The sequence below is a fragment of the Ziziphus jujuba genome, chromosome 2 (assembly GCF_031755915.1).
Source record: "Ziziphus jujuba cultivar Dongzao chromosome 2, ASM3175591v1".
Classification (NCBI taxonomy): Eukaryota; Viridiplantae; Streptophyta; class Magnoliopsida; order Rosales; family Rhamnaceae; genus Ziziphus; species Ziziphus jujuba.
This window is the reverse complement of record NC_083380.1, coordinates 25,749,976-25,768,683: the sequence shown is the minus strand read 5'-3', so window position 1 is coordinate 25,768,683 and position 18,708 is coordinate 25,749,976. Positions and strand designations below refer to the sequence as shown.

At 32.3% G+C, this 18,708-nt stretch overlaps 3 protein-coding genes across 4 annotated transcripts; 2 read left to right on the top strand and 1 right to left on the bottom strand.

The window, feature by feature from the left end:
• The first annotated feature begins 267 nt into the window (after positions 1–267).
• LOC125422455 (acyl-[acyl-carrier-protein] desaturase, chloroplastic) lies at positions 268–7,165 on the top strand. Its single transcript, XM_048474204.1, has 3 exons — positions 268–305; positions 781–1,300; positions 6,608–7,165. The coding sequence occupies exons 1-3, from the start codon at positions 277–279 to the stop codon at positions 7,163–7,165; spliced, it is 1,107 nt and encodes a 368-aa protein (XP_048330161.1). The 5' UTR covers positions 268–276.
• Positions 7,166–10,886: 3,721 nt separating this feature from the next.
• LOC107419189 (uncharacterized) lies at positions 10,887–13,933 on the top strand. 2 transcript variants are annotated; one of them, XM_048473572.2, is made up of 5 exons: positions 10,887–11,042; positions 12,341–12,543; positions 12,681–12,790; positions 13,536–13,678; positions 13,765–13,933. In XM_048473572.2, exons 2-5 carry the CDS (start codon positions 12,402–12,404, stop codon positions 13,805–13,807), a joined length of 438 nt encoding a protein of 145 aa, XP_048329529.1. In that variant the 5' UTR covers positions 10,887–11,042; positions 12,341–12,401; the 3' UTR covers positions 13,808–13,933. The 2 variants fall into 2 exon arrangements, with proteins under 2 accessions (XP_048329529.1, XP_048329530.1); XM_048473573.2 differs by having other exon boundaries at positions 10,890–11,042; positions 12,390–12,543.
• Positions 13,934–14,333: 400 nt separating this feature from the next.
• Positions 14,334–17,810, bottom strand: LOC107419203 (galactoside 2-alpha-L-fucosyltransferase). Its single transcript, XM_016027948.4, has 2 exons — positions 17,352–17,810; positions 14,334–15,951 (listed from the first exon to the last, which is right to left on the bottom strand). Exons 1-2 carry the CDS (start codon positions 17,599–17,601, stop codon positions 14,435–14,437), a joined length of 1,767 nt encoding a protein of 588 aa, XP_015883434.2. The 5' UTR covers positions 17,602–17,810; the 3' UTR covers positions 14,334–14,434.
• Between the last annotated feature and the right edge of the window lie 898 nt (positions 17,811–18,708).

Genomic DNA, 18,708 nt, shown 5'->3' with positions numbered 1-18,708 from the left:
CTATCTACGACAAATTAAGGCCCTTATCTAGTTATCTTTAATATCCTAAAGAATAAAATAAACTAAAAAAATAAAAATAAAACTTTCTATGCGATTACTTCTATATATATATGTAGAGTCAGGGCATCTCATTCCATCCGAAACCAAAAGAGAAAGATTGATCAAGGCAAAAGAATGAGTAGTGTTAAACTAGCAATGAATCAGTCTCTTAATGAATGGCCAACTTCGACTCTGCAGCCAAACACCATATCAAGAATCTCATCTCCCAAGTTCTTTATGTACTCCACTCTTCACTTTACCACCAAGTATATTACTTCCGCCATATACTTTCTTTATTCTGATGAAGTCTTTCTCAATTGTATTCTTTTAATCTCTAATCTATGCTATGTTTATATGTGTGTTTATGTATGCTACATATCTACATAAAATTATTATTATTTTTTTTTTACTTTATAAAATAATGGATTTTTTATACCGGAAAATGCTAAAACTTTCAAGCTAGGTTTTTAGATTTAAATTAAAAAAAATTAAAAAAAAAAAACTGTCGATGCATCAAATTGCCAAGCATTCTTCCTGGTTCATTTTTATTGTTTTAAATATTTACTTTTGTCAACATTACAATTGGAAGAATTTCATAATGGCTGCAATGCACACGAGAAAACATATATATTTTTCTTTTTGCATGTGTGTGTATATATATATATATATATATAAATAATTGGAGATGACTAATTAACCAAGTATGTTGCTAATTGATTTGGTTGAATATATGTTTTATAGGGAGGCAGAAAATTTGAGAAAGAACTTAACCAACATTAGTCCTCGAGGTCCAAAGAGAAATGATCTCATAGCTCCGGCTCCATCGAAGGAAAATTTTGATGAAATTTTCAAGTCCATGGAAGGTTGGGCTAAGGCAAACATTTTACCATTGTTGAAACCAGCCAACAAATGTTGGAAACCTCAAGATTTCCTTCCAGACGCTTCATCAGATGGCTTCCATGACCAACTTAGACAACTTCAAGAAAGAACGAAGGGAATACCCGATGAATACTTTGGGGTCGTTGTTGGGAATATGAGCACTGAAGAAGCACTTCAGAGCTACCATTCGCATATAAACGGAACGGAGATCTTCCATGACAAGACCGGGGTTGATGACACTCCTTGGGCTATTTGGGCAAGAGGGTGGAGTGCTGAAGAAAACAGGCATGGTGATCTTCTTAACAAGTATCTTTATCTCTCTGGTCGAGTTGATATGAAGCAAATTGAGACTACCATTCAATATCTTATAGCTGCTGGACAGGTAACTACTCTTTATATACCTCTTTTTCAGCTCGCTTTAAGCTCAACAATAAAATTATTTTCATATTTAATAAACTAAGGTACCATGATCCATCAATACAAAATCTATATATATATATATATATATATATAATTTTTCTATTCAGCATGCCTGATATTAAACATGCACATTATGGTCATACCTAGTATATACAGTAACATAGCTATATATATATATATATATATATATATTGGATTGTCGGTGATAGTAGGCAACCAACATCTATTCTTACGAGGATAGACGTATAAAAAAAATTTACTTGCTTGTCCACAACAATGTAAATCTTTTGTTGCACACACCCAATAGTCTTCTTTAGCCAAATCCTAAGTATCTATATATATATATATATATATATATATATATATATCCATAAGCACATGCAATATCCAAGACTGGCTACTTATTAGTTCATATGGATTTTATTAAAATAAAAAATATCATAATGTGATAATCTTTTCTTATATATAGAAATCAATTAATTTTGTCATATGAATTCAATTACATTATAAAATTCTATTTAGAAAAAAAAAATTTATAAAGACTTGTGTGTATATATATATATATATATATAGAGAGAGAGAGAGAGAGGTTATTTGCACTTCTATCCCTGAAGCACTTTTATCCCTTAACTTTAGGGTCATTGAAATTTCTATAGTTGATTTTTTTTTTTTTTTTTGGCAGAAAGGAAAAAAGATTAGGATAGAAATGCCCCTTTTTTTCTTTTTTTCTTTTTTTCTTTTTTTATATTTAGAGTGAGGGATTCAAACTCCAAAATCTTTTTTTCAAAGAAATAATAGCTTTGCCAATAAATTGTCTTCAAAAGGATTAATGCCTCATAGTTATATGTAACACCCCGTCCCGAACCATGTCGGAATTTTTGCACATTGACCGAGGTTGACCGTTGACCGTTGACCAAGGGGTCAAAAGTTGACTTTTTGACCCGGTTGAAATTCTAGGTTGACTGAGGTACCGTTACGTAGTACACGTTGGCACGAGTTCGTAGACTGGTAGCACGTTGAAAACGGAGCTACGGTTTAAAAGTTATGAGCAAAACAAGTTGAGGTCCAAACTGTCCAAGGGATGCCGAAGTTGATTTTTTATTCATGCAAGGTTGAGCTTTGACTCATGCATGGTTGTGAAGTGCTCGTCGATACGAGTCCGTAGACTAGCGGCACGTCCGATTTGGACATGTGGTTTGAAAGTTATGGACCTGTAGAGTTTTTCAAACACCGTATTATTTTAATATTATTTTTAAACGTGTAACGATGTGTCACGTGTGACTTAATGAAGGTGACCATGTGTCACCATGTTGAGACACCACATGTCAACCATGTGTAAAAATCAAATTATTTTATTATTATTTTAAATAATAATATTATTATTAATATTATTTAATTAATTTTATTTTATCTCTTTTTCTTTTTTCTTTTTCTTTTTCTTTTCTTTTTTCTTTTTTTTCTTTCCCCATGTGGGAAAAAAGGGCCAGGGGGCCCGATCCTCTTCTTCTCCTTCTTCTTTCTTTCTTTCTTTCTTTCTTTCTTTCTTTCTTTCTCTCCCGACCGTCCCTCTCTCTCACCGTGTTTTCTTTTTCCGGCCACCAGAACCACGCACGAGCCGGCCACCATCCAAGCCCACACGCCGGCGAGCTCAACAGCCAAATTTGGCTGCCGGCCGGCCGGCGAAGTCGCGGCGGCGAGGTGAAATTTTTCCGGCGATTCTCGCCGTTTCCGGCCAGCCCAGTCCGAATTAAACCTCTTCTCCCCCTATTTTGGGTCCTCTGAGTTCAAATATGGCCTCCAATCCCAAAAATTCGAAGCGGTTTGCGAGATACGAGGAATTGAAAACCGGCCGAAGCTTTCCGGCCAAATTCCGACCACCTCCGGCGGAATTGGGGTCGATGGAGACCTGATTGGTAATCCTCCTCGCTCAAGCTTCGATTCGGTATATAATTTGTCAATTTTGGATAACGTTTGTGTTTGAACCCCCGGGTACCGGGTATTATTTACCAAATTAAAATATTAATTTATTTAACTGTCTGTGAATTTTGTTCTAGGAGCACGGGTGAGTCATGGAATTGATCCCATGGTGGATCATGGTTTAATTGCGTGCTCCAGGTGAGTGACCCACCTTCAAATTTATTTTGGGAATTTAATTGGTGAATATATTATGTGTGATTTAAATATTTGGAATTTAATTTATATGTGCCAAATAATTATTTGATTTATTGTGGAATTATTTATGAATTTATTGGATTTAAGAAAATGTGCATTTTACAAATTTATGCCATGTGAAATTATTTTATGGATTTGAGAATTTTGAAATTCTTGTGGTTTTAACATTAAATCGGGCATGATTTGATTTTCAAATATTTCAAGGAAAATATTTGCTTATGTTGGTGATTTCAATTTTTATAAAATATGCCCATGAATTATTATGAGATTTGATTATTATATTTCGAGAATTATTTATGCTATTGGAAAAATGTGGATATTTGAATTGATGGATTTGGGAGTTGGTGGATTTGAAAATCATGGAATTTATGGTATTGATTATAAAGAAATTGTGGAGAATTTCTCGGTTCAAGCGGATGGAATATACCTGCTGTATTTATGCAAAATGTGAAATTTGTTATATAATTTAAATTTGTGAATTTTATGATTTTTAGATGCACCGTGCACGTACTGGTGTTCTGTTTATATGTGATATGGATATTGTGCACACGGTTATGATTAGCGCGCAGGTGGGTGTGAGTAGCGCGCAGGTGACATTATGAGGTTGTTCTGTGGTTGCCATCGGATGAGGGTGGCCACCCCTCCATGGCCGGGACACCAGGTTAGCAGCGGCGCAGTGGGACGCCACGCGACCGTATGCCGGTTTCTTTCTATAACCTCCTGTCTGGCGGTACCTCGGGACGCTGGGTACTGTTGGCGCCACTGGTATATAGTGGGTGCATCAAATGATTTTCAGAACTGTGTTTTAAAAATAAAATGTTTTGAAATTGTATTGGAACGAAAAATATAATTATTACTGTTTCTGGTATTTATTTAATGTCTTGGTTTTCGGGGAATACGAACAAAGGGTTTTATGAAAAAGTTTTAAAAGGGGAACTTTTCCAACTGAGAGAATTGTAAGGGTTTTGAGAGAAATTATTATTTCCAATTAATTATTATTTATTACTTATTACTGTGGTATTATATTGTATAGTAGATAGGTCACTCACTGAGATGATTAGCATCTCATACTCTTAAATTCTATTCCCCTAGGTCCAGGTTAGAGACGTTGATTGTCCGAGGCGAGCCCAACGTCTCAGTTCGTTGGCGAAGGTTCAAGAAGTTTTTCTTCCCTTTTTCCTTTCGAACTTGTATTGCTTCTTTATCTGTCATTTTATAAATTCCACATTTAATTGTATAATGCTCTGTATACTGTATTGGACACATTTTATTTATGCACTGGGTTGCCTTTGTTTTCTTTTGAAGTGCTGAAATTTGTGGAACCAATTTGTAGTAATGTGGGAGGAATAAGGGGATGAATTTTTGAAGTGTGTTTTCAGTGCAGGTAATTTTTGGTTAGTCCTATCCTTAGGGAAGGTGCTGCCAGATTTTCCGTTGGAAGGTTCGGTGGTATTTCCCTGGGATCAGGGCTTGTCTAGGGTTCCGGGGAAGGAATTCTGGACTGGTCCTGACATATATGTAAAGGACTAAACATAAAATAGCTGAAACTGAAATTTTCATTGAGGATACATAATAATATTAAAGTTCAAGAGCAATCTATAAATATTAATAGGCATCTTCAAGCATTAATAAGGATGTTTGTAAGCCTTCTAAGTTGTTTTTGGACTTTAGTTTAGAATCTCAATAAGATAATATATATCAAGATATAGATACCCTTTCAAGTTATTTTTGGACTTTAGTTTAGAATCTCCATAGGTTAATTTGTATCAAGATGTAGATGGTTGATACTATCAAGACCTCTTTCATAAGAAGGGTATTGGTGTTTAAACTTCCTAAGAAGTCACCCATCTAATATTGTTCCTATAGAATACACTTAATTCCAAAGTTCTTTTGAATGCTTATACTAATCGTTTAAAAAAGATCACGGTTATTAAGAGAGTGTCTACTTTACATTTATAGTATCACTATTATACACCTATATAATGTGAGATTAGACATAAAGTAGCTTTTACCAACAAGGTAACCTACTATTGTCCCATATCTACCCACATTTACGTTGGCAACATCACACTGGTTCACCCCTGATCGTCACAATCCATCCTAGTGTATTATTTACTGATCTTGTCCCTTTTTACCTTGCATTATTTAGTGCTCACAAGTCTTAGTCTTACAATACACATTCATTGGGGTCCATCATGCTCCAAATGATATGGAGTTTCATTTAGACTTTCTAGGAGGTCTTCATCCTAATATTACCCTTATTAAAGTATGCTTAACTCTAGAGTTCTTTTGAACGTTAAAACCAACCACTCAAATCACCTATCCTATGATTACTCTGACTAAAGTACGCTTAATTTTAGAGTTCTTTTGAATTATGAAGTTAATCATTCTGAAATGTCTTAATTGTTAAAAGAATGTCTACTTTACATTTGAAGTATCATCATTCTATACCTATATGATATGAGATTTGGACACTAGGTATCTTTTGCTAGTAAGATAACCTGTCAATACCCTGTATGTGCCCACTTACCCTAACAACATCACACCAGTTCACCCATAGTCATTATAATTGACTCCGGTATATTGTTTACTAATTTTGCCCTTTCTTGCCTTATATCTTTTAAGGGTCACAGATTTTATAAAGTATATAAAATAAAATACTAAGATTTTATGAAGGTTAAGTGGCCTTTATATGTGTTCAAATAAACCTTAAATGCCTAATTAAGTATTAGCTTTGAAAGCAATTAAAATGCTAACAAAAGAGATTATGATAATTTTCTCTTATCTAAATTTTTTTTTTATATCTATATATATTGGAAAATATTCTATATTGCCTAAGATTAAATGTAATTCGAGTATTAAATGAATACATATATATAGTTTTTTTTTTTTTTTTTGGAGGATGTTGAACATGTTGTGTTGTCTTACTATCATTTGATTACAATAATCTACAGAATACTTCATGAAGGATTGTATCTAATAACAAGTGATACTCGGGCTACACAAACTGTCCAATATCGGCCAATAGAACATTCTCCTATATATATATAATAAAATATTACTGTGTTATTAATTTTAAAATCACTTGTATGTATAGGATGTGGCCACAGCAAATAATCCATACCTATGGACCATCTACACATCCTTCCAAGAAAGGCAAGCTGCTATAGTTCATGGGAATATGGCCAGGCTGGCGAAGCAGCATGGAGATGCAAATCTTGCTCAAATATGTGGGACTATTGCTGCCGACGAAAAGCGTCATGAAAGTGCTTATACCAAAATGGTCGGAAAGCTTTTTGAGTTGGATCCGAACGGAATGATCATTGCCTTGGCATACATGATGAGAAGGAGAATCAAGATGCCATCTTACCTAATGTATGATGGGTATGATGATCATCTCTTTCAGCATTTTTCTGATGTTTTGATGCGTATTGGGGCGTTTAATGCGTCCGACTACGGAGGGATATTAGAACATTTGGTGAGTAAATGGAAAGTTAAGAAGCTCACTGGGCTTTCAAGTGAAGGGCGTAAAACTCAGGATTATGTTTGTGAGTTAGCTCAGAGGATTACAAGGCTGGAAGAAAGAGCTCAATCCAAAGCTATCAAAGAAGTTCCCACTGTTTCTTTTAGTTGGATTTTCGATAGAAAAGTATAGCTCGTGAATTTTACGATACATATATAGATTGATGATAAGTCTATTATGGAATTATCAATTCTCGATCTGATAATTTTATAATATAAAAAATATTATTAAAATGAATGTCTATCCCCTGTTATAACATGAGTACCCCATATTATTAAATATAAAAGCATCCAACATCGTAGTATGAGGTGTTCATATTAGGATGAGGAAGAAACACCCACGGTAGTAAGTCTAATATATATATATGGATTCCATGTAAGAGATGCTTATGTGGGCGTACGTCTCAAGTACTACCATCATCCCATCCACCCTAAAATGTTAGGTTTGAATTGAATTTGCAATAATCAATTTCTGTAATGATTTGTTTTTAGTGAATAGTTTCTGTAATGATTAAGTATTTGCTACATGGGCCTTCTTTATTTGGTATTCTATAATAAAAGACTTATTAATCTATAGACAAAAGTTCAAACTGTTCATGTTTCTTGCTTCTATTCCTGTTTGGGGTTTATACATTTAATACTTTTTGAATTTGTACCTTGGGATTACCAAATATATTATAACATATATAAGACTTTTAGCCCTTTTGTTTTCGGATATTGGGTCAGAGAATTTGAATTCTGAAGCACTGTATCAAAATTATAATTATTTAACACCTGCTATCACACAAGGGCCTGGCAAACTTAGAAAAATTTTCAAAGACCGTTCAAGATAAAATACTTAGAACAACAACTAAAATCACAAACATATATATTTTTGGAGAGCATAAATGTTATTAATAAAACACAAACATATTAATAATGTATTAAAAATTGTCCTTGATTTTTAAATTTTTAGGTAGATTACTCATTTTTTTAAATGTATATATGATATATAATAATTTTTTTTTTTTTAACGGATCTTCACATAATTTTTCTATACGGAGATTAAAAAAAATGATGGTTTTAGACTATATATATATAAATATGTATATATGTACATATGTAATATCACATAATTTATGTTCCATATTATCGCACATCAATTCTGCTCTTGGGTGCGTACAGGTATCTATAAATGTACATCATGAGTCTCCCATCCTCTTAATTTTGCCACCAATAAAGCTTCCTTGTAAGTTTGACACTTGCATTTTGGTTATCCTCTTATAAAGTCTTTGGTATATATAGTCTCAAAATTCGCTTTTCTAATATTTTCTTCTCAAAAATTTTATTGTGATAGGTATAGTTATAATAAATTATACAAACTTCCGTTTGGTGTGTCGCCTATATCAAGCTGTAAACATTTTTAGTTCATTCATTATGATCTACAGGAAACTTCAAAAATAAAATTTCATGGTAGATTCAATTATTATATAATTTTCATTGATCATTTTACAAAATTCAACATAAATTTGATGTTTTTAAAGTTTTACAAATTTTATGTATGGTGTTCAGAAATTTTTTCAAACATCAATTATCTCCTACAATGGAGGAGACTTTACAAAATAAAATGACATCACTCACTTTTTTTTTTTGGGGGGGGGGGGGGGGGGGGGGGGGGTAAAAATGACATCACTCACTTTCTTACCATTTCCCGTGCACCTAAATAGAATGAATATGCGGAGAGGTGTCACAGGATATTCAAGAGACTAGATTAACAATATTATCTCTCATGCAAAACTTCCACAAAAATTTTAGTTTTATGCATTCTCTCCTGCTGTGTATCTCATTAATGGACTAACAACATCAACTCCCCAAAACACCTCACCTTTCAAAAGAAATTTAATAAATCACAAAATTATAGTTTTTTTTTATTTTTTATTTTTTCTAAAATGTTTGGTTGCTTTGTTGGTAAAACTTATAACTTACATAAAGTCACTGAAGTGGTAGAGGGTAAAAGCTAGCTGACTTCTTTTTTTCCCCCCTCAAATTTAATCTTGATCATTGGTGAAATTTAATGGTCAAAATTAAAATTCTGGATTTTATTAAATTACGGTTTCTATCTAACCCTACTATAAATATCATACCAAAATATGAGATAGCAAAATTTTTCTCAAATTTACTCTTGATTGTAGGTAAAATCTAAGTCTGAATTTTATTTAAATATAGGTTCCTATAGAGCCCACTATAAATATCATACTAAAATATGAGATAGCAAAAATACATAAGTATTACATACATGTATAATGTTTTTTTTTTTTTTTGTATTTAATATGGAAAAAAAAATTTCAGTTAAAAAATAAGTACACGGAAAGTTTATAAATTTGGTATGTATATGTATAGTAAGTTATAAATTAAAAATACAAGACCTACAATACGAGTAGTATATACATATTAAAAATAGTTGTTTTTAATATATATATATATATATATATATGATAAAAATATAACTCCTAAGAAGATAATAATAGCTTAATATATTAAAATAATCAAAATAGTAAATAATTAAAAGAAGAAAAGAATAAAATAAAATAGTTCTTTTATACGGATTTTTATGTAGTTTTGAAAGAGAAAAAAATAATAATTGAAAATATTTATTTTTTCAAAAATACATGGGTTTTTCACTTACTTGATATGGTAATATATTTGATACGTGATTAATACTTTTTCCTTCAAATAAATTATTATTATTATTATTATTATTTTGTCAATTTGAAATCGATACAACAGATAAGAGTTAATTTTTTTTTGAAAAATTGCATATGTATGGGTATAATACACAAATTTAATAGCTATGAATTATATCTATTTTCTATCAAAGATATTCTAATAGTTTTTCCAAAAGCACTTGAATTGTTGCAAGAGTTGAGACTTAATGATATGTTGATAGATTATATGAGTTTGGTAACATATTAAAATCTTAATAGGATAAGGTGAATCCTGATTGCGTATCATTTAAACCTCAGTCATATGTTTAGAAGTGCTATTTTAATTTAATTTTTTTTTTATTCAAAGTGAGCCTTATATGAACTCCTGTGCTAATGGGGTAGTTTTGTAACATATTACCTTGGATAAAAGAAAATATACCGACTATGGAGATTATATTACACTCCACACTTCATTTTTATGTTTTTTGATTTTAGAGGTGGGCAATTTAAATTCGAAATTATTGTCCAATAAAATAATATTTTTGACACTAATTATCCCCACATTAGCCTCTACATATCAAATTTAAACTTAAATTATTAAAATCAAAACTCATTTGCATATAATAAGCTTTTTTAACAAAAATAATAAGTTAGAATTTACATGAATAAACCAAAAGTACAAATAACATATTACGAAATTAATCAAGATAAACATTTAATGCTCATAGCAAAATAAAATAAAAAGTAAAAAAATTAAAATTCTATAAGGATATATAAAAATATAATGTGAATTTGCAAATTTATTTTTTTTTTTTTGAAAAGATTTGAATTGCCAACTTAAAATGTAAACAAATATATATGAAACGATTTTATCAAAAAATATATATATGAAAGGAATTGTCAAAATTTTAAAATATATATATATATATATATATATATTTATATATTAAAATTCAAATTAAATATACAATACAAACTACAATTTTTTATTATCTATTCCATTATAAATTACAAATGTAGGTTAAAATATTATACTAGATAGTTTGTAGTTATTTTTTGCATGGCCTAATAATTTTTTCTTAACAAAAAGTATTAAACATATAAGAACTAATTATTAAACATACATATGTAATGCGGCAGTAAACATCCTGAAAAGATAAATGAAAGACTAAATGTACCTAAAAACTAGGTAAATAAAGATGAGATTCACATGAAGGGCAATTGTGTAAATTGATTGCCAGAAGACCGCTACATGTTCTCGGCTTCCAACCAAGCCCGAGTAGAGTCACCCTTTTGTGGTAGAGCCCTTTATCGAAATCTTAAGAGGTAAAACGATTCGAGCTTAGATTTCTGTATTGCTAACTGGGGTTCTTTCTTTGATTGTTTGTGGTTGAAACTGTTGTACAATATATATATATATATATATTTTTTTTTTTTTTTTTTTTTTTTTGAGTTTGATTGTGCAATGATCAATAACCTCAAGCTTTGATTTTTTGTAATTATTTGATTATTTTACTTCTGGGTTTGTTTATTATGGACATCTATGAGTTAAAAATCAGTGCTTGATCAACTATTAACTTTCCAACACTAGTTTTAAGCACCAGTTATTTTTTTTTTTTTTTTTTTTTTTTTTAAGTTTATGTACTGGGTATTTGGATGATGATGAAAGTTTGCGTCTTTGTACGTTTGTTTGTTTATTTTTTGAATTTTTTTTTTTTTTATGTTTATGTTATCATTATGAATGATTTGGGTTTTTACTTGTTAAAGGGAAGAAAGTGGATAAAATATGGGAATTTCTTCAAGCATTTGACTGTACTTTCTGATGCATCATATGAAATCTTTAGATTTCTAGCTATTAGAACTCAAAAGATATCATTATAGTTTGGGCTTTTCGGCCATCTTCTTCAAATAGTTGTTAATTATATGATAAGATGAGACTTGAGAGCTCTTAGTCTGTCAGTGCATTGTTTGTGTGGAGATAGAAAGAGACTTTAGTAGTCACATAATATATTGCTGAATGAACCCTGGAAACGGAGTTTTGTAATTTTGAGGAAATGGTTGTATTTCTTATGATTAATCCTGTAATCTCCACTAGCATGATGTTGCATATATGGTTCTCAATTGGAGAAAAATTTTCAATAAAAGAGAAGTAGAAAAGATTGTATGCTAGTGGTATTTGTAATCCAGAGTTTTATCTGGTATAGGACTGAAAAACCATGGTTATCCAGTAGTCTAGCTTATATGTTTTTTAACAGTTTATGTTTTGAAGTCTAAAGTTGTTTTGAAAAATGGTCGATAGATGCGCATTTCTGAATGGTATGTAAAGTTTATTCAAGACTTTTAGGAAACTGAAAACAATTTTTGTATATCGTAGAAAATGCATTATCCGTGATCCATATTTTGCTGTCGTTTGCAGAAATTTGTATGACAAGCTGTCTTCATGATCTCAAAACTATTTTCAAAACATAATTTTGAAAAGGAGTGCTCATGTTAACATCTTGTTTTCTTAGTGTCTTTGCTCATTCTTTGGGCTTTTTGGTGAGATGTGGTTTTATAATCTGGAACTACTTGGATGTTTTAGTTAACACTATTTTTCCTCATTCTTCCTCATGGCTCTCATTCAGGTGTGTAATTATCTGGAATCACTTGTACTTTTGTTCGTCGTGGATTTAGGTTTGCCAACCAATGGGAAAGGACTCAAAAGCAAAAGATTCATCTAAGGGTAAGGGAAAACAAGCAGCATCCGGAAGTGATGAGAATGCTTCGAAGGGTAAAGGGAAGGGTGGAAAGGGAGCAGATGGGCTTGGAACCTGCACATATGTCAAAGGTTTCTTCTTTTGTATTTTACGAAGGCCCTTGTTTGTGGGAGCATTTTGGTTATTTGAAATATGTTATAACTTATCTCTTTCTTCTTCATTTCTTTGTTATTTACATGTTCGTGTGTCTGGCCTCGATTTGTTTCAGCAAGGCATATCTTATGTGAGAAACAAGGGAAGATTAATGAAGCATACAAGAAGCTTCAAGATGGTTGGCTTAGCAATGGAGACAAGGTCCCACCAGCTGAGTTTGCAAAGGTGAAACTTGTCAATGCTATCCTTCTTTTTTTATTATATGTTTTTTTCTACTTCAGTCGTTCTACTTATTGTTACTATTATTTTTATTTTGTATACCAACCTGTAATTTTGTTAAAAATGATGCATATTGGTGATGATTCTATCAAGACATATAATTGAATTGAAGTAGAAAGGATTCATTTTAGTTTAAGATGTCCTTTGTTTTTCTTTTAAGTTGTGAAGTGTGAAGATTTGATATCATGCTAACCAAGTTTCTTTTAACCATGTTTGGAGTAATTTAAGTATAGGTTCTTGGTTCTTGAATGACTCATTTAAAGTATTGGGGAATCTACTGGAAGATCTTTTCAGAGATTAATAGTTATACCATAGTAAACAGTATGATAGCCATATGCAAATCGTAGGTTCTTGGTTCTTGAATGACTCATTTAAAGTATTGGAGAATCTACTGGAAGATCTTTTCAGAGATTAATAGTTATACCATAGTAAACAGTATGATAGCCATATGCAAATCCTATTATTGTATATTTGTTGGGGAGATAGTAGGGACTAGGTAGGAGTTAGTCAGGCTTGAGGCATTCATGCTGGTTGTTGTTTATAATGTGCTCTTCTCATGTCATACAAATTGCCAATAAATGGTTGGAAGAGTTACAATTTTTGTATCCAAAATCTAAGAAAGCAATGAAAGTGGGTTTAGTTTTCAAATTTGAGTTGTTATGATGAAAATTTGTGTGCTTTGTATTTGCAGTTAGCTCAAGAATATTCAGAATGTCCATCAGGAAAGAAGGGTGGTGATCTTGGGTGGTTTCCTCGTGGTAAGATGGCAGGGCCTTTTCAGGAGGTTGCCTTCAACACACTTGTGGGAGCTACAAGTGCACCATTTAAATCAACGTATGGAATTTTCATACGCAATTTTATTCATGTTTGTAGTATGAACTTCTTTTCTACTAATCATTCGTTGTTTTTTAATTATGCAGGCATGGCTACCACATTATCTTGTGTGAAGGGAGGAAGAACTGATTTCTTCGTTAGATTTCGGATGATTTGAAATGGAAATAATAGTTTGTGTAGTTTGGTTTGGTATTGGAAACTAATGTTACCCTTATAATTTTCGTGAAGGTAATCGGAGTTGATATATATTTATGATGTGTTAGGACTTTATCTTTCAAAATCCAAAATTTGGAGAGAGAGAGAGAGAGGGAGAGAGAGGAAGTAACTTCATTTGCTAAGAACAAACAACAAAATCATCTGCAATAACGCTGGTGCACGGTAGTGTGCCCCTAAAACATTTCCAAATACATGTTTTATGATTGCATGACACTGGTTTGTCAAATACAATTACATTTCATCATTTGAAAAATCACTTAACTCGTAAGAAATTCAGGTTTAGCAAATTTGGTGGTTAATGGTGTTTACGGTTAAAAATTATGAGTTTTCATCCATAGAAACTATACCAGTCCAGTCTCTTGGTGGTATGACATGTGCAAATGAACTGTAAAAAGAAAAAGATTATTGTGTAAAAGATGTTCTCAGTGGCCACCCACAATAGAAGAAAGATAAAAGTGAACTATTTCTGATTTCATTTGTACACACAAAAATGTAACATTATTCAGGATATAAAAGATACAACAAAGAAACATACAAAGCTTACAACTCGTCGTAATGATCAACCAACTTAAGACCCCAGCTCATGTCCTCACAATGCCTCACATGAGGAACCAAGGCTCCTGTATCAGTTCCTCTTTTAGCCTTGCAGTCATAGAAGGGAGGTGCATGGAAGCAAGGCTCCATTGACATTGCTCGTCGGCAAGGAGGATCAGGGGCTGTTCGATTCTCCGGTTTGTAGAGTATCCATGGCTTCAATCCACCAAGACTCTGAGCTACGTAGCCAAAGGTAGACCATGAGCTAGTGACCAACACATCGGTCAAACTCAGTAGATACATTTCCGCCAATGCCTTCTGGTTGTGCATTTGCTTCTCGGTTTGTTGATACTCCTCGTGACTTGGCTGGAAAATTCCAATCACTTCCCCTCTTACAGTTGGATACTCCCAATACATGTCTCGTACCTTCTCAAAATACCCAGAGGATAAGGATGTCATCAGCACAGCTTTAGATTTCAAAGGACCAGATGGACTGCTGAAGGATTCCTGCTTGTTAATTTCTGGCAGCAGATTCTCCTTAATGGTACAAGCCAAGATCTGATCCAACACATGTTGGAATGGACCAGTCCCAGTATCAAAGACCCTGATCTGGATGCCCATTCTTTCATCTGCATTAGCTAAGTAAGCTTTATAATATCTGGTAATTAGTCCCCATACCGTATTTGAGGGGTGTAAAAGATATCGACCCAAAAAGTGGAAGACCGTATCCTTATTTGGGAAGAGATAGCTCAGTTCTTGCTCAAAAGAAGGGATCAAGAAGAGAGATGGAACAAAGTAATTATCTGTTTTCATGATCAACCAAGGTATCTTTTGAAGGAAGGTTTGATCTTGGTCGCAAAAGAAAAGCTTATCCTGATCATCATAGTCATGGACAAGATGGAGGTAAAGAAAAGTCGGTGCATGTTCATCTTGAATGGAAAAGCTGTTATTCTTCAGCATCTTCCCATAACAGTGAGGAGATTTTTGGTCCAAGCTGGCAAACTGACTTTTTAGGTTGAAATCTGAAGGAAGAAACCAAGAGGCTTCTGGAAATGGTTCACAGAAAAGATCCGGCATGTCAACTCCAGGGTCAACAAGTAGAACCCGATTTGTAAGGAGAGCATAAAGAAATGCAGAAGCTAGAGTTAATATCCTATTTCCTAATCCACTATAGGAAATCCATACAACATAGTTGCAATCTGAGGCACCAGTGTAATGGCCGGACTTGAGAATTTCGATGGTTTTGTTATAAGACTTAGTATAAGGTCCACATCGTTTGTGCAGAGCCTCATAATTTCTTAACCTGGATACAAGGTAAGAAGAAGGTTTGTATGATGTTTCTTTGCGATATGAAGCTGACTGGTACCTGCTAAGACAAGAGCCTTCATCAAATCCAGCAGCAAGAAGGCCACCAAGCAGTTTATCCTTCGGCACATTAATCGACCCAGTTCCAAGAAGGCCACTGAACAGTTTATCCTTTTGCACATCAACAGAACCAGAGGGATGATCTTCTGAACTTATGACTGAAAAATTATAAAAATTAAGAGGTAAAAAACTCACTTACTTGAGAAATGACTTTACCATCATCATAAGGGAATTCATATAACTTAAGAGACAGAATATCAGATTTAGATGGATAGAATTTGCATGTCAATTGTTACAACAACAAGAGATTCCTTAGGAAGTGAAAAATAATAATTGCAAAAGAGAAAATTCCATTTAAGGCGCCCAATAACTTTCTCATGCAACCATATCTATCTCAAACCATTCAATGTTGGCAACTGCGCACATTAATTGATTTTAAAAAAAAAAAATTAAAAAAAAAAAAAAAAAAAACCTTAGTTGAAAGAGAGGTCTAATAACCATAAACATCCTTCCAAGAAAAAGGTTAGACTAAGATGTCTGGACTTAAAAGGGACCGTCTGATGCATTAAAGAATATATTGCGGTTAGTTCATAAAAATCATAGATAATAAATATTCAAGAATATTCCAATGATTCTACTAGCAATTCCACAATTTTTGAGACTCGAATAGAGCAGTCAGTCACACAGCATTCATAAGAAGTTGGCAGAGGGAGAAAGTAGGCTTATTGTTCAATAATAACTTGTAAAACTGCTTCAGAAACTTGACAAAAATTATCAGTCCCAAAATCAACATCTAACAGACTAATATAAAGTCCTAGAGATTCAATATATGAAGATAAACATTTTAGTTAACATGCAAAAGAAAGAAAGGAAAAAAATAATTAAATAAATAAAATTTCAGGGATATGCCATTTTTAAACGTCAATTATAAGTGAAAATTTCCCAAAATTGACAAAGACCTCAAATTACAACTAATACAATCATTAAAAGCAGAAATTTATAAAAACGGTACGGAAGATAAGAAATGGCAAATAAGAGCAAGAAACAAGAAGAAGAGGGAAACAAATTTTAAAAGCTGAAGCAGGCATGTAAAATTTCAGAAAGTAAAATCTTCAACCACCAAAATGGATCTTCATATTTAATCATCCAAATCTTCAATTATTTGAGTCAAGTTGAGTTCCACACAACAAAAAAGAGATGAGGGTTTCAGATAAAGATAGGTTAAGCTTACTCTATAACCAATGAAATACATCTCAAACACCTGGACTGCATTTAAAAACTTCAAGAACGCCAATGAAAGAAAGTCTTTTTCAGCATTTCACCACTAAACCTTCCACCATTCCAACCAGCACAAGCAGTAAAATCAACAATCAGATTAAAGATTCAAACATGAACCATAAATTCACTGCTGTCAAGCAGCATTATCACATACAAAATCGAAAAACTGACATAGACAAAACCAGAAACACATTGGGGTTTTTACATAAAACAAAACTCACAAAGAAAATATAATCCAAACCCATGAACCAACATCTACAATGAACCAAAAATCAAGTACCTTTATCAGGTTTCAAGTGGAGAACACTAGTTTCTGAAGCATCCAAGACACCATCAGAAGGTGGGTCTTTAAGAACAACAGAAACTGAGAACAGTACTGAAAACACCATCAGGCAAACCACAAAGATCCCCATGATCCTCATCACACTCAACCTCAGTTTCCTATCTGGATCCCTCAGAACAAAGTGGGCAGCGAAGTCAGAAAGACTTTCCGTGTCATAATCATAGGTATTCTTCTTCAACCTCTTCATTGTGATGAAATCCTCATCTGGGTATTACAGAAAAAACCAGTTCAGGAACAATTTGCGCAAAATGTGTGGAAGTTTTAGGCGTGTTGCCAAAAAATAAAAAAAACAAACAAACAAAAACAAGAGCGGTTTCGTGTGTGTCCAGTGCCCAGAACTGGGTTAGACCGTCTCTGGGTTCAAAGGTTTTTGAGCAAAGATTTTACAGAGACGATGGGCATGATTGTATGTGGCCTAGGTTCAATAAAATCATTGCAATCTGATATGTAACCAATGGAAACAAGACAGGTAAACCCCGTAAATTCTGAAATAAAATCTTTCCTTTTCGGGTTTTCCTGTTTTGTCGGTGACGTGACAGTGACTGCGTAAGTTTAAAAAAAAAAAAAAAACAAACAAATTGAAGAAGAAGAAGTCATTACTTATTACATCTCTTTAATATCTAAACTATATCTATAATTAATTACCCTAAAAAAACAAAAAACAAGATCTATAATTTTATTTTGATTTTTAACTTTTTTTTGTCACTTTCATATTTAAATGTAATTTTTTTTCCCTTTTTTTGTGTTCTTATACTATTTCTAATTTAGTTTTAACAATTTTTAAGCATGCAATGCATTTGTTGCAGCATATATGGATTTTGTATTAAAAAAAAAAAAAAAAACAAGGGTTATCACCTCTCTTTAATATCTAACTAGATCTATTATTAATTATCAAAAAAAAAAAAAGAAAAACTAGATCTATACTTCCATTTTGATTTTTAACTTTTTTTTCACTTTGATATTTAAATTTAAGGGTTTTTTTTTTTTTTTTTTGTTGGGTCTTCTTAAACTATTCCTGATCTAATTTTAACAACTTTTAAACATACAATGCATTTGTTGCAGCATATATAGATTTTATAAAATTGTCTGATTTTGTAATTTGTTGTTTAATTGTTGTAATAAATAAATAAATATATGTATATATATATATATGCCTTAAAGTTATTAAAAGTTAAACTAAAATAATTTTAAGAACTAAAATATATTAAAAACTTAACCTAGAGACCAAAATGTTATGGGAAAAAAATCAAAAAACAACTTGTAATTATAGACATAGTTCATAAACTAACGAAAC

Excerpts from the sequence above, each read along its gene's own strand:
- LOC125422455 (XM_048474204.1), top strand. The coding sequence starts at position 277 with ATGTACTCCACTCTTCACTTTACCACCAA. Across the intron at positions 306-780 it reads ACTCTTCACTTTACCACCAA|GGAGGCAGAAAATTTGAGAA; the intron begins GTATATTACTTC and ends TATGTTTTATAG. Across the intron at positions 1,301-6,607 it reads ATCTTATAGCTGCTGGACAG|GATGTGGCCACAGCAAATAA; the intron begins GTAACTACTCTT and ends TTGTATGTATAG.
- LOC107419203 (XM_016027948.4), bottom strand. The coding sequence starts at position 17,601 with ATGAAGAGGTTGAAGAAGAATACCTATGATTATGACACGGAAAGTCTT. Across the intron at positions 15,952-17,351 it reads CCACTTGAAACCTGATAAAG|TCATAAGTTCAGAAGATCAT; the intron begins GTACTTGATTTT and ends ATAATTTTTCAG.
- LOC107419189 (XM_048473572.2), top strand. The coding sequence starts at position 12,402 with ATGGGAAAGGACTCAAAAGCAAAAGATTCATCTAAGGGTAAGGGAAAA. Across the intron at positions 12,791-13,535 it reads CACCAGCTGAGTTTGCAAAG|TTAGCTCAAGAATATTCAGA; the intron begins GTGAAACTTGTC and ends TTGTATTTGCAG. Across the intron at positions 13,679-13,764 it reads AGTGCACCATTTAAATCAAC|GCATGGCTACCACATTATCT; the intron begins GTATGGAATTTT and ends TTAATTATGCAG.